This window comes from Brassica napus, unplaced genomic scaffold (genome assembly GCF_020379485.1).
Source record: "Brassica napus cultivar Da-Ae unplaced genomic scaffold, Da-Ae ScsIHWf_1206;HRSCAF=1726, whole genome shotgun sequence".
Lineage (NCBI taxonomy): Eukaryota > Viridiplantae > Streptophyta > Magnoliopsida > Brassicales > Brassicaceae > Brassica > Brassica napus.
In genome coordinates, this window is record NW_026014629.1 from 1 (window position 1) to 14,052 (window position 14,052).

General features: G+C 36.7%; 1 protein-coding gene and 2 pseudogenes across 1 annotated transcript; all 3 read left to right on the top strand.

Moving 5' to 3' along the window:
* The first annotated feature begins 1,073 nt into the window (after positions 1-1,073).
* LOC125596429 lies at positions 1,074-2,605 on the top strand (annotated as a pseudogene).
* Positions 2,606-3,375: 770 nt separating this feature from the next.
* LOC125596421 lies at positions 3,376-6,497 on the top strand (annotated as a pseudogene).
* A 710-nt stretch (positions 6,498-7,207) lies between these two features.
* Positions 7,208-8,683, top strand: LOC125596420 (non-specific lipid-transfer protein 2-like). Its single transcript, XM_048771569.1, has one exon. The coding sequence runs from the start codon at positions 8,282-8,284 to the stop codon at positions 8,582-8,584; it is 303 nt and encodes a 100-aa protein (XP_048627526.1). The 5' UTR covers positions 7,208-8,281; the 3' UTR covers positions 8,585-8,683.
* Positions 8,684-14,052: the final 5,369 nt, after the last annotated feature.

The window sequence follows — 14,052 nt, forward strand, 5'->3', positions numbered from 1 at the left end:
GAACAACACACACCTCGCTATGATTGTAGGAACACCATAAACCACACATACGTACTGCTTGAGTTTGCTAACCGCTACTTGCCTGTGTTGAGTTCGTACAATTATGTACGACCCGAGGTTTGCTAACGCTACTTGCCTGTGTGTAGTCAAACCATCTAAAAGCTGCCGTTGTATGTCGTACCTATTTTACTTGCTTATTACTTGTTATCACTGTTATCCCCATCTCGGGTTGAAATATTCAGAGGTTGTGTTGTCATTTTTTCCTGTTAGTTCCAGTTGTCTTTTTTTTTCCTTTTGTTTCTTATTTGTAATCTCTGTACTTTTTTCTTTATTTCAATAAAGCCAGTTCAAAAAAAAGTAATAAGCTATGATTCGCAGGATAAGCTATGATCTAAATACACACATGAAAGTTGAAACAACACACCTACGTAAATAAGCTATGATCTACTACACACATAAAAGACATAAACATAAATACCAATCTTCTAGAAACGATACTGAGTTTACACGAGAAACGTTTTGGAAACGTTTCCAAAACCTAACTTCACCGTCTCCAAAAACCTTTATCGTCCCCACCTCTCTTGAAACGTTTCGGAAACGTTCCCACGCCGTCCCACACTGTCCCCGTCCCGGAAACGCATCTGGTACGGGAGACGTCAAGGAAATGCCGTCCCCGTGCTTCATAGGTTAACCACACGAGCACACATATCATTGATTGGTCTTAGACAAAAATAAAGTAAGGGGTTCAGCATGTGATTTAATGAAAACCAAGGACTTAATCTATAAAATTTCAAAGAGTTGAACCGCAAAACGGTCGTCGTCGCGATAGAGACGAAGACGAAAAGAATGCAAATCCGCTCGTCAAAGTAGATCCGGATCATCTCTATCCTCCCGACGACGGAATCATCCAACTCCGGTGAGTTTCTCGCCCCCACCTTTCTCTTCTCAGGTTCTAAGCCCGTCAATTTTGAATCGATTGATTGCGTAACCTTGATTTCTCTTAGTTAAGAGTTTGTTTCTTCTGTGTGTTGTGGATGCGAAGTTATGCTGTGTTGTGTTTTACTCTGATTAGGATGGCGTCGAGGAGAAACTACGTACGCTCAGCTTCCAGGGGAGGAAGACGATGAGGATTACGCAAACGGTGTGGAAGGAGAGATTTCGATCCTCGATTTGCGTATACGCCGAAAGCATTTGATAGAGTACCGTGGAAGTCTATAGCGTTAGCTTTGTTTCTTCTGTTTCTTGGTTGCTTGCTTCTCCTTTTGACGGTTTTCATATTCACTGGTCACATGGAAGGGATAGCTCTCAGGTTACGCGCTTCTTGTTCTTGCATCCTTACTTTCCTCCCTGGTAAGACTTGGAGAATAGTCTATTTGTTGAGTTCCTCATCTGGATTGTACTCAATTGCGATGGTGTTTTTGAGAGGAAGACCTTGTGGAGTCTGTTGTTTGATGTGGATTTTTAGAACATGACAAAGATTGTGCTAGCTCTTTGTCTGTTGATACTATGTTTCTTTAGTCTTTTTATGCTTCTGAGATCCTTTAGTTTTCTGGAAAGAGCAGTGAACGTTGTCATGTTGCTGTTTTGAGTGCTTGATGCTTGATTTGAAAACCGTTGTTTGATGTGGATTATTGAGTGGGTTGGATCAGTAGACAACAGCTTATTTTACTTGTCTGTTGAAATCATGCAGCTTGTGCTCTTGGTCTGTTGAATCATGCAGCTTGTGTTCCTTGTCTGCTGAAATTATGCAGCTTGTGTTCCTTGTCTGCTGAAATTATGCAGCTTGTGTTCTTGTCTGCTGAAATTATGCAGCTTGTGCTCTTGGTTTGACTTTGCTGAAATTATGCACTTTGTGCTTTGTTGTCTGTTGAAATGATGCTTTATTTAGCCATTTATGCTTCTGAGATCCTCTTATGTTTCCTGGAAAGAGCAGTGAATGTCATCACGTTGCTGTTCTTAATGCATGATGCTTGATTTAAAAAAAAAACCCTGTGGATTCCGTTGTTTGATGTTTATATTGAGCGAGTTGAATCAAGTTGTGTATGCACACAGCTTGTGTTATTGGTCTCTGATGAAATGATTCGTCTCTTTGTTTTTTTCTCTTTATGCATTTGTGGTACATGAGTAAACGGGTGATTTTAACACCTTTCACAATTGTGTGGCTATAATCAGGGTTCTATGAGACTCGGATTGCTTACTATTCGTGGAGAGGAGCTGAAGGGTACCGTTTCGCAGCCATTCCCTCCTACTGACTTCCCAAGTAGCTGGAGAGACGTTACACGACTCTGTGCATAAACTTTTTTTTCTTTCAAAGGAAGAATCTTAGTGGAGATACGTAAATAGTATACAAATAATAGACTTGATGAGGGTGTTTCATGAATCACTCCAAAAGGCTTGGATTATTATAGATAGGGATACTACATAGACTGTTATGTTTCCATTCATCTAACTTGTGAATCTTATTGAACCCTCGTTTTTGTCAATATTTTGTATGCGTCTTTGGGTTTTGTCGGCAAAGCAGACAAATGAAGTTAACTTCATAACAATGACATGTTGGGAAAAAATCTCTAACCCACCAATATACTTTTAGAAAATAGATGAACTCTAAACATCATCAAAATGTATTCTTTTAAAATAACCGAATGCTTTTTTTTATTATAAATAAATGCTATTTCTTCCTCACATTAAGTTTTTAATGCATGTTTGTTTTGAAATTTTTGGTTTGGTATTTGATACATTTCTTCCCTTTTTTTTCCCAGTTAATCAAGAAATTCTGAGACATGCCAATAACATAAACATTACATATTTGACGACTTAAACATAGAAGTAATTTAAACATGAATTAAAATTTATTCATAAATAAACAATGTTTCTTGAGTAAAAAAAACGTAATAATAACTGAAATGTATTAAAAAAAGTAAACAATTTACTACTTCCTTTTTGTGCACTGTAAACAATTTACAGACTCAAATTGGCATAATTTGGTTTCCTTGATTCAACACACCATCAAAGACTCAAGGACTGACTCAGCTCTGAGTCACACACACACGAGTTGGAATCTGAGTTTACCAACATTTTACCATTACACAGTAAGACTCTTAACCTTTTCATATCTCCTCTCTCTCTCTTTCAACCAGATTCTCTGTGTAGTTTTATTAGTTGGCTCTTTCTTTGAACAACTTCTATTTCGATTCGAGGATCTGCTCGAAAACAAAGGGTAAATAAATGTTTGTAAACTTGATCAATTTCTCCTGCTTAAACCTAATTGATGAGTGGTCTTGACTGTATCACGGAATACGTGTTGATTAATAATGGTGTAGATTTTGAGGAGCAAGTTTTAACTATAACAAAATGTTGTTTTTTGACAGAAGGGAAATGGATCATTCACACCAAATAGATTTTGGTGGCAATGGAGTTGAATCCATTCTAGCAACTACAAGCTTGGTAAAACCCTTGGCATCGGATCTTTCGGCAAAGTTAAAATAGCTGAGCACGTTGTAACTGGCCACAAGGTTGCTATCAAGATCCTCAATCGCCGTAAGATCAAGAACATGGAGATGGAAGAGAAAGGTAATAATAATAACACATCATGCCACTCTTAAGCTTCAGAGCTTTTCTTGAACATAACCTTTGATGATTGGTTATGTACAGCAGTGGCGAAGCCACGTTATAGGGTCTGGGTGCAAGTGCACCCGTAATTATATCAAAATCGAAACTTTTGCATATAAAACAGTTAATTTTGGTAGCTACTATGGTAAAGGGCGCATATGCACCCCCACTTTCTTAGGTTCGATGCTTGCCAAATGCATTTTTTATCTTTTACTTGCAATAGTGCACCCAGTACTTAAAAACTCTATAGATTAATATGCTGGGATTATGAGAGTTTATTAATTTATAGTTATATCAATTTACAAAAAAAAAATGTTTTTCAGATTTGTGTTTTGATGTAAAAATAAGAAGAGTACTTGATTTTACGGTATATGTTTTGATTAAATGCTCTGCTTCTTCCTTATAGTGAGGAGGGAGATAAAAAATTCTGAGATTGTTTATGCATCATCATATCATTCGGCAGTATGAAGTCATAGAGACCCCTAGTGACATTTACGTTGTTATGGAGTATGTCAAGTCCGGAGAGCTCTTTGATTACATTGTAGAGAAAGGCAGGTTACAAGAGGAGGAGGCTCGCAACTTTTTCCAGCAGGTTCTGTTTGTTCATCTCTTTCCCACACAACCACTGTTGTTCTTGTAGCTCCTTCTCTGAGTTTGAGTGTTTGACTTCGAGCAGATAATATCTGGTGTGGAGTATTGCCATCGCAATATGGTTGTCCATAGAGACCTCAAGCCTGAGAATTTGCTGTTGGACTCGAGGTGCAATATCAAGATTGCTGACTTTGGACTGAGTAATGTCATGAGGGATGGTCATTTTCTGAAAACGAGCTGTGGAAGCCCAACTACGCTGCTCCTGAGGTATTCAGTAATCTTATGTACTCATGTCTTGTTTCTCCTTTCATTGGATTATAAGTGAATCATACCTTCCTACTTGTTGTAAGGTTATATCAGGAAAATTATACGCTGGGCCTGAAGTAGATGTATGGAGCTGCGGAGTGATATTGTATGCTCTGCTCTGTGGTACTCTTCCGTTCGATGATGAAAACATTCCCAACCTTTTCAAGAAAATTAAGGTACTGTGCAGTCTACTTTGATTCATCATTATTATGAAAGTAATTAACTGAGGTGTTATTTTTTCTCTAGGGTGGTATTTACACGCTTCCAAGTCATTTATCACCTGATGCTAGAGACCTGATCCCAAGGATGCTTGTAGTTGACCCAGTGAAACGAATCACCATCCCTGAGATCCGTCAGCACCGTTGGTTCCAGACTCATCTTCCTCGTTATCTTGCTGTTGCTCCACCTGATACACTAGAGCAGGCCAAAAAGGTTGGTTTCGTCACCATGTGGAACATCAAAAGATTCACTTGCAGTGATAGTAAACAAATTTCTCTTATATTGTGGCAGATCAACGAGGAGATAGTTCAAGAAGTGGTTAACATGGGATTTGACAGAAACCAAGTTATGGAATCTCTTCGCAACAGAGTACAAAACGATGTATGTAGTAGTTTCTGTCTGTTATGCTTTTAAATACTAGTTTCCAATAGTTAATGAAATGCCACTTGCTGCTTGTTTCAGGCTACTGTTACGTACTACTTGTTACTGGACAACCGGTTCCGTGTTCCAAGTGGTTATCTTGAATCCGAGTTTCAGGAGACAACAGTATGTGTTTTTCTTTTCTTCCAGTAGATAGCTTTCCAACATATAATGCTAATCAAACCCGAGTTCCACCTTTATGTTTTGTACTGACATTTTCACCTTTTCTTACTCATCTAGGACAGTGGTTCCAATCCTATGTGCTCAGCTGAAGCCGCTGCTTCACCTGTAGGCCACTGGGTTCCTTCACCTATGGATCAGTACGGATTGGGAGGAAGATCACAAGTCCCAAGTGACCGCAAATGGGCTCTTGGACTTCAGGTTTGTTCATGATTGCTGAATCTTGTTAGAGTTATCATAATATTATTTGGAACTTTGGGGATTTTATAAATGTTATCTTGTTTATGAATGAGTACTCTTCACCTGCACATACCCAAACTGATAATTGTTCTGATACCGTTGTGTTTTTGAACAGTCCCAAGCGCATCCTCGTGAGATCATGAACGAAGTACTGAAAGCTCTTCAAGAACTCAATGTGTGTTGGAAGAAGATTGGTCACTACAACATGAAATGCCGATGGGTTCCTTGTTTTGCTGATGGTCTGAATACTAGGGACAACAATCAGCTGCACTTCGGAGATGATTCCAGCATCATTGAGGATGACTGTGCCATGACCTCACCCACCGTCATCAAATTTGAACTTCAGGTAACTGCACACTCACACACATCTCAGTTAGTTATTGACTCAGCAAGTTTCTCAGGGGAAAAAAAACTTCCTAGTTCGGTTTCATTATTACAGTTTAGGTTTCTTGGTAATATTTTCAGTAGTTCACCCAAACGAAAACCGGCTAAGACAGAGACTAGACCCTTCTCCATAGCATGAACCAACTGTTTCATAGTAACAATGCTCACATTTTTTTTTCTGTGCTACTTTGGATTTTGAAACAGCTATACAAAGCTCGGGAAGAGAAGTACTTGCTGGATATACAGAGAGTTAACGGTCCTCAGTTTCTCTTCCTGGATCTATGTGCAGCCTTTCTTACCAAGCTCCGTGTGATCTGAGAGCTTTTAACCATTTGTTAAAGACATTTGTTTCCACGGTTTGTAATAGTAGAGAAGATAGTGTAAGATGTGGGTGCAGTGTTTACTCTGCCGGGTTGCTATTATATACCTGGATTCGAAGCTAAACTCTATTGTAATAGTAATTATCTTTTTTCCATTTTTGATGGTTTCTAAGGTTTGGTCATGTGTACATAAAACTTAGATGTTCACAATACACTAAGATTCTTAAATCTTGGCTACAAACTCGTTTTACCATTTTGATATTGTCTTTTTTTTTTTTTTTTTTTTTGTTAAGGACAGGTCAAAACTCAACTATAGCCACAAGTCCAATTCTTTTTCTCGTCAAACATAAACAGAATATATTAAGGTAGTTGACACCTTACACTATGAGCAAGATTATTCGCCTGTTTTGAATCACAGATATGTGTTTTATCTCAAGAGTGCTAAAACTTTCATTTAGGGTTTGACTGGTTCAAACGCAGCAGTTGCGGTTGCGGCTGCGGGCGTTTGCGGATGCGGGTGGTTGCGGTTTCTAGCGGTTTTAAGAGATTTGTACGACTGGTTCTGCGGTTAGAAATTGGTGCGTTTGCGGGATACTTACGACTGGTTAACTACCAAATACAGCAGCAGTTAAATAATAAATTAACAATATTTATATTTTATAAATTATAAAAATATCAAAAATCATAATATTATAATAAATATGTAAATTATATTTTCAAAGTTATAGTTTTAATTTTTCAAAATTATAGAAAATATTTTTATTTTAAAATTTTATAATATTAATTAAAATATAATAGATATATTTTAGTATTTTTATAATTCCATTTTAAAAATTTTATTTTTATTTTTATTTTTGTATTTATATGGTTTTAAAAAAAAAAGAAAAAAAATTATCCTCCCGCAACCGCCCGCAACCGCAAACGCTAGCTGGAACCAGCTTTTGATTTTAAGAGGTTTGGAGCGGTTTGAAGCGATTTGTAGCGGTTTGTATGATTGTTTCGAAACGCTGTCAACCGCTACCAATCGCAAAAGCTGCGTTTGCGGGTGGTAGCGGGAAAACCAATCAAGCTCTTAGTCTTTATATTTTTTCCAGGTAAGTTACAAAAGCAAACTATTCTTCAAGTTTTAAAAGACAAAATGAATCACAGATATGTGGTTTATCTCAAGAGTGCTAAAACTTTCATTTAGTCTTTATATTTTTTCCAGGTAAGTTACAAAAGCAAACTATTCTTCAACTTTTAAAAGACAAAATGTTTTTACAGATATTACTGGTATTATTATATCGATAAGTTCTGCTGATATTACTCGTATTACTACGTTGTATAGTAGTACTGAAGTGAACTATCTTCATCAGTTAAGAAGAAATTGTTACAAAATCACATAAATTTTCTGAGAGTTTTCATATTTCCCATCGCTAAATGAAAGTTTCAATTTCCATGGTAAAAGACCATTTCTCGACTACGCTTTGTTAAGTGATGACATTGTTATTGCCGATTGTAGTGAGAGACAGTCTCTTGTGTTTCTTGTTCCTATCAATCTTTCAAATTCTTCTAATGCATTATACCAACCAAAGCCTGAACATAAGTCTTTATCCTTCTAAGACCCACCCAAGCTCAATTTTGTTAAAATACATTATAATGTTATCCTAATTTGTATAAAATAATTTTGATATTCTAATTTCTAGTTACTTTTTTGCTATTTTTTTCAATTATGGATATTTGCAAATTATTTCATTTGGATATGTATCAAATCTGCAAATGTATCAAATCTCTTCATATCATATATTTCCATACACTTCCTTTTCTTTTCTTTTGGTCAAACAATTTTCTTTTCTGGTCATAACTAATTACAGAAAACCAACGAAACATAGACTTTATTTTTATATTATTTTGCATTGCAGTTATGGCGCTACATAAATAACTTCACCATCCTACTCAAAATCTCAAAATACATTTTAGAATAACAAAAACAAAGATTAACATTGTAAGTGGAGAGAAGGTCACAAGCCACCATGAAGTTTACAACACTAGCATCCATCGCGTTTGTTGTTGTCCTCTTGTCATCAACGGCTCCGATCAAATCCGAATTTCAATCTTTATCTACTAAACCACCTTGCACCACTATTGATATCACAGAATGCGTTCCAGCCATAATCTTTGGAGCACAACTATCGCCAGATTGTTGTCAGAATCTGAAAGTACAACAACCATGTTATTGTGGTTTCATAAATAATGCAGGTTTAAGACCATACATTACTTCTCCTCAAGGTCACGCAGCTCTAGCGTCTTGTGGTATTCCTTTTCCTGTTTGTTGAAGTCCTAGATAACTAATATAAAGTATTATATAATGAAGGACAATTATGTATGTAAGAGTGATGATGATTGGAAATTCATTATAGCACAATTCCGTGAAATTTTTTAAGTAAATCATTTATAACGTTTAAAATAAAATAAAAATAAAAATCTTAGTTATTAAATGGAATAGAACAAACTTATGTTCTTTAAATGTGATATTCAATAACAAACCTAAAGAAATTGTTTGATGAAATTTTATTGGGTGGCTTCTCTTACTTATTTATGCTGACCACCGATTGTTGGAAGACATGGCATGAGATAGAGAGAAAGTCACAAGATATGAAGTGTACAGAACTAATAGTACTCATCGCCGTTGTTGTTAATTGTAATCCTCGTGTCATCATCTCTAGTTAAACACAACTCAGAATCTCAAAGTGTACTCTTTACGATAGAGAAGAAAAAAAATAAAAAGAATAGCATCGGAAGTGGATAGAAATTGACAAAACATGAAGAGTACAACACTAGTAGTATTCATCGTCTTTGTAGTAGTAGGCCTCGTGTCATCTCCTCCTCAGATCGAATCAAGAGTGGTCGTAGAATCTACAAAACCACCATGCACTAAGATTGATCTCACAGGATGTTGGCCAGAATTATTTGATGGAACTAAGCCATCTGCACAGTGTTGCGGAACACTGAAAGCACAACAACCATGTTATTGCGATTTCATTAAGAATCCAGCTTTAAAAAAGTTCGCTACTTCCCGGGAAGCTCACTTGGCCTTAGGGTTTTGTGGTATTCCTTATCCTACTTGTTGAAGTAACCAAAGATGATTATTATAGTAATACTTGATGATAAACAGAAATTATATGTAAAAATGATGTTGATTGGAAGTTCATTATGTTGTCATATGGATCTTGTTTATTCCGTATAATGTTTCAATAAATAAAGAGAAACCAGTACTCCTTGATCTTTTTAAATCGTTTGTGATACATTTTGCTTTGAATTCTACCTAGAATTTATAAAAAGAATCTGAATCACAACGAGGAAGAAGAAGATAGTCAATGCCATCGGATTTCTTCACTCTTGCTGCCTAAATCGAGTAGTCAGTGGAAAAAAGGAAAAAAAAATGGGAAGTAATTAACTGAGGTGTTATTTTTCTCTCTAGGGTGGTATTTACACGTTGGTTCCAGACTCATCTTCCTCGTTATCTTGCTGTTGCTCCACCAGATACAGTAGAGCAGGCCAAAAAGGTTGGTCTTCAAGCACCATTTGGAACATCAAAAGATTCACTTGCGGTGATAGTAAACAAACTTCTCTTATATTATGGCAGATCAACGAGGAGATAGTTCAAGAAGTGGGTTAACATGGGATTTGATAGAAACCAGGTTATGGAATCTCTTCGCAACAGAGTACAAAACGATGTATGTAGTTTCTGTCTGTTATGCTTTTAAATACTAGTTTCGAATAGTTATTGAAAAGCCACTTGCTGCTTCGTTTAGGCTACTGTTACATACTACCTGTTACTGGACAACCGGTTCCAAGTGGCTATCTTGAATCCGAGTTTCAGGAGACAACAGTATGTGTTTTTCTTTTCTTCCAGTAGATAGCTTTCCAACATATAATGCTAATCAAACCCGAGTTCCACCTTTATGTTTTGTACTGACATTTTCACCTTTTTTTACTCATGTAGGACAGTGGTTCCAATCCTATTCTTTTCCTTTTCTTTTTCACGACGAAACCCTGCACATGCGCAGTGAAACTTCAAAACCATATAACGGTATCTATTGCTACTACTCTTAAGACCTCCTAAGTGCTAACTCGATTTTTTTGGTGTTTTCCCTTCGCCATCCTCAGGTTTCACTACAGGAGGAGAAGGTTTCGCGAGTTCTTCCCTTTAAACGTAATCGATGTGGGACTTTTACGCATCTCTTACTAGCAAAGTTTAAACGGCAAAATTGTTGTGTGTTTACACGCACATGGACCGGACGCTAAAGGCCCAAGTTAAGTATTTGGTAACTGCTCGTGGTTAAACGCATACGTGCATGATGCATGTCAGCATGTGTAGTTAGGGAATGTGTTTAAAGAACCCACTATGTGTATGTATCTCTTTGGTGTGTGATACGTAGAGCTGTCAGATGGGAAAGTCCATGTCCATTTGCCCATATCCGTTTGTCCATTTATAGTTTGTGGACAGAAATTGACCACGTCCATTAAGGACCATTCCATCAAAATCCATATTTATATGGGCTGTCATGGGACCCATTAATGACCATTTATGAAAATTTTGAATTTTAATCTATAGACCTATAAATACAAATATAAGTTCATAAGATTAAAATTCATTCATAAATCCACAAGTACAACAATATAAAATTCATTCAAATACCACATAAATAGCATAATTTCATACCATAAGTTCAAAACATCATAACTCCATACATAATTGCATACATAAGTTCATAGAAAGCAATACACATAAGTTCTCCTTCATGACATCTTCCACCAAATCCATAAACCCTACAAAACAAGTGATTTATTATAAGAACCAGTATCATAAACAATCAGCAGTACAAACGCACTAAGCATTAAACAATCACGCTTTCCTTATTCCTTAACCACACTAGTCTACATTAGTCTAAAAACCCATTTCGGTTTCAACTCTACAACCTAGCAAGTAGCAAATGGTACTCAAACTAGTACATAAACTCATTCTCACGCTTTCCTTAAACACACTAGTCTATACTAAAGTGCTTCCAACCTCACGCTTTCCTCAAACTAGTACATAAACTAACATCAGAGTCTGACATCTAAGAGAGAACCCACTATGTGTATGTATCTCTTTGGTGTGTGATAAACTGATACGAATAGTTTAGTGTATATATATAAATTAGTTACTTAACTATATGATATACGATTCTTCGAATCTAATAAGACAAGATGAAGATTTGATCACATCCAACAGATGCGTTCGGTGTTCTCATCGCTAAATGAAGAAGAGCTTGGGAAATTGTTAGGGCAGCCCCAGCGGTAAAAACCTGCCAAAGGTTCTAAAAAAATAAAAAATTAATATTTTAATAAAAAAATTATATTTTAATTTTCTGTAAATACAAAATCCAACAAACAGACGACAGATGTAGAACTTAGTATCTAAGAGCAACATTAACGGAAGAGCTAAATAGGGGAGCTTAAAAGAAAGTTAATATAATAGTGAGTGGGTCCCACAAAAAACTAAACACCATTGCTTCTGCAGCCTATTTAAGCGTCAGTGTTTGCCTAGTTTACGGGTCCTACTGATACGTGACGACCTACAATTAGTTTATTTATTAATTTTTTTTTAAAATCCAGAAAAACTAAAAAAAATAAAAATTTAAGCACTCCATAATAGAGTGGTAGGGATAATGCTGTTCTAAACACTTCTCTGCACCTCTTTGCAAACAACTCTTCTTTCTTCTTTCTTCTCTCAACTCTTTTTAATATTTTACCGATTTTTTTATATAAGACATATTCTCCTTAGAGTATCTCCAATGGTGTTACCCACCATTGGAGTCCTTAGCAATATAATAGTAGTTTTTTTTTGAATAGTTAAGGACTAATCCTAATTGTATGTTCAATGGTGTTATCCATTATGGAGTCATTAGATTTTTTTTTAATTGAATCTTAGAAATTAAAAATTATGAAATTTGCAAACATCTAGCTAATCACATGACCGAAAACAGAAATGAACGAATCAAATAAGTTTCTAGTGCATACATATCAGTCACCTAAAGCCAAACCGAAGTACATCATTAACTCTTATCATCTATGAGATCAGTGAGCATACCTAAAGCCAAAGCAAAGTAGATGAAGGCAAGGGTTGATGAAACGCAGATGCTTGAAATTAAAATATCATCATAACCAGTTTTGAGTACAACAAGAGCAAATGAAATAGCTCTTAGCCGAGTCTACAAACAGACTTATAAAGGCAAGAAATACAAAGCTAAAACAAACAAAGTACCCGTGACTTTGGTCTTGTACACATGGTCTTGTATTTCACCTGAAATAGAGAAAATGCAACCTACTTAAGGAAAGTACAAGAAAGAAACAAAAACACATAAGCAACCAGTGACGTTAGAAGCTCCAGTGTCCACGGGTTAATGAAAGCCGTCGGAATCATGGGAATGACTAGCGAACCGCAGAACCACCCCACTGTTAATGCACCAAACCTGCAATCATAATAACCAAACCCCAATAATTGAAAGGAAAAAAAAAAACAATCCAAGTTCTCGTTTCAGCTAGTTTTCAAATAGCACCAGGAGTTTACCCGATTAGGCAAGCTCTCCCCAAGCTCTTTGTCTTCTCATTAAGGAAATATACGCAGAAGTTTACCAGGAGGCCCAGATCTCTTCCTCGGAGGCGTAGGGGCTAATCCCTAGACGCTTGTACGGGTCCCAGACCCTGGTTAGAGGGAACGTGAGGACGTTGCCTACACACAAAAAAAGGATAATTCGATTTACATGAGTTAATAAAAAAACAGAGTAAAGATTGAAACTTTAAAGAGAGGAAGGGGAGATGATAATAATAACCTCCGTATGGAGAATCAGCGGAGGAGCACTTAATGGGTTTGAAACTTCTCAAAAGGTTCCGAGATAGTGACAGTGACTGATTTGGATTCCGTAAGAGAGAACTGTAATCATAAACAAATTCATAAGCTCTTAAGATTCGATTATGGAACAAGTATACGAACAAACCCTAGAATTTGAAATTGGATAAGCCGAAAGAAGGTGAAATGAAGGCAGACGAAGGAGATAGAGAGAGATGTTACAGCTTCGATGCAGCGATGAACGAAGAAGATACTGTAGAGCCAGAGAGAAGAAGAGACGACGACATGGTTTCATAATCGCCGAATCGCCTTCGAGAGAGCTTTTTTTCGTGATGGAGAAAGAGAGTAAAAAAAATTTTCCACACGCGAAACACAACTCCCAGCCGGACCACTCACGCCTTGCCACGTCCTTAAGGATTTGATCCTTAGACGCCTTAATTAAGGATCAATCCTTCGGTTACGAAATTTTTTTTTATTATTTATATGTCATTTGCCTAAATAATCGTGCTAAGGATTCATTACGAACCCGCGTTGCAGGTGCTCTTAGAACTTCTCGTTGGACTTGCTCTTATTTGCAAGAAAAAAACTAAATTATCGATGTAAACCGGTTTGCCGGTTCAAAGACAAGTCAGAGAAAATGTAGTTTGGGTAATAATAGTATAGGCCGGACCAGGGGTTGAAGATTATAAAGCTTGCTTTAATCCCAAATTACGGGCATATATATACCGTCGCTAGGGTTTCCTTCCAGCACAAAAGTGTTGCTATGCGGAAACCAGTCGGTAATTGTTTTGTTCTCAGTAGGAGTTTAAGTAATTCGCGTAAGGCAGTGTTGTTTCCTCCTCCTTGTCGCTCGAGCCGGCGCAATGATCCTGCCAAGTTGAAGGTTATTTTTTTTACTTTCTTTCCAAA

Bases quoted from the DNA above. Each gene is read 5' to 3' on its own strand.
- LOC125596420 (XM_048771569.1), top strand. From the start codon at position 8,282: ATGAAGTTTACAACACTAGCATCCATCGCGTTTGTTGTTGTCCTCTTG.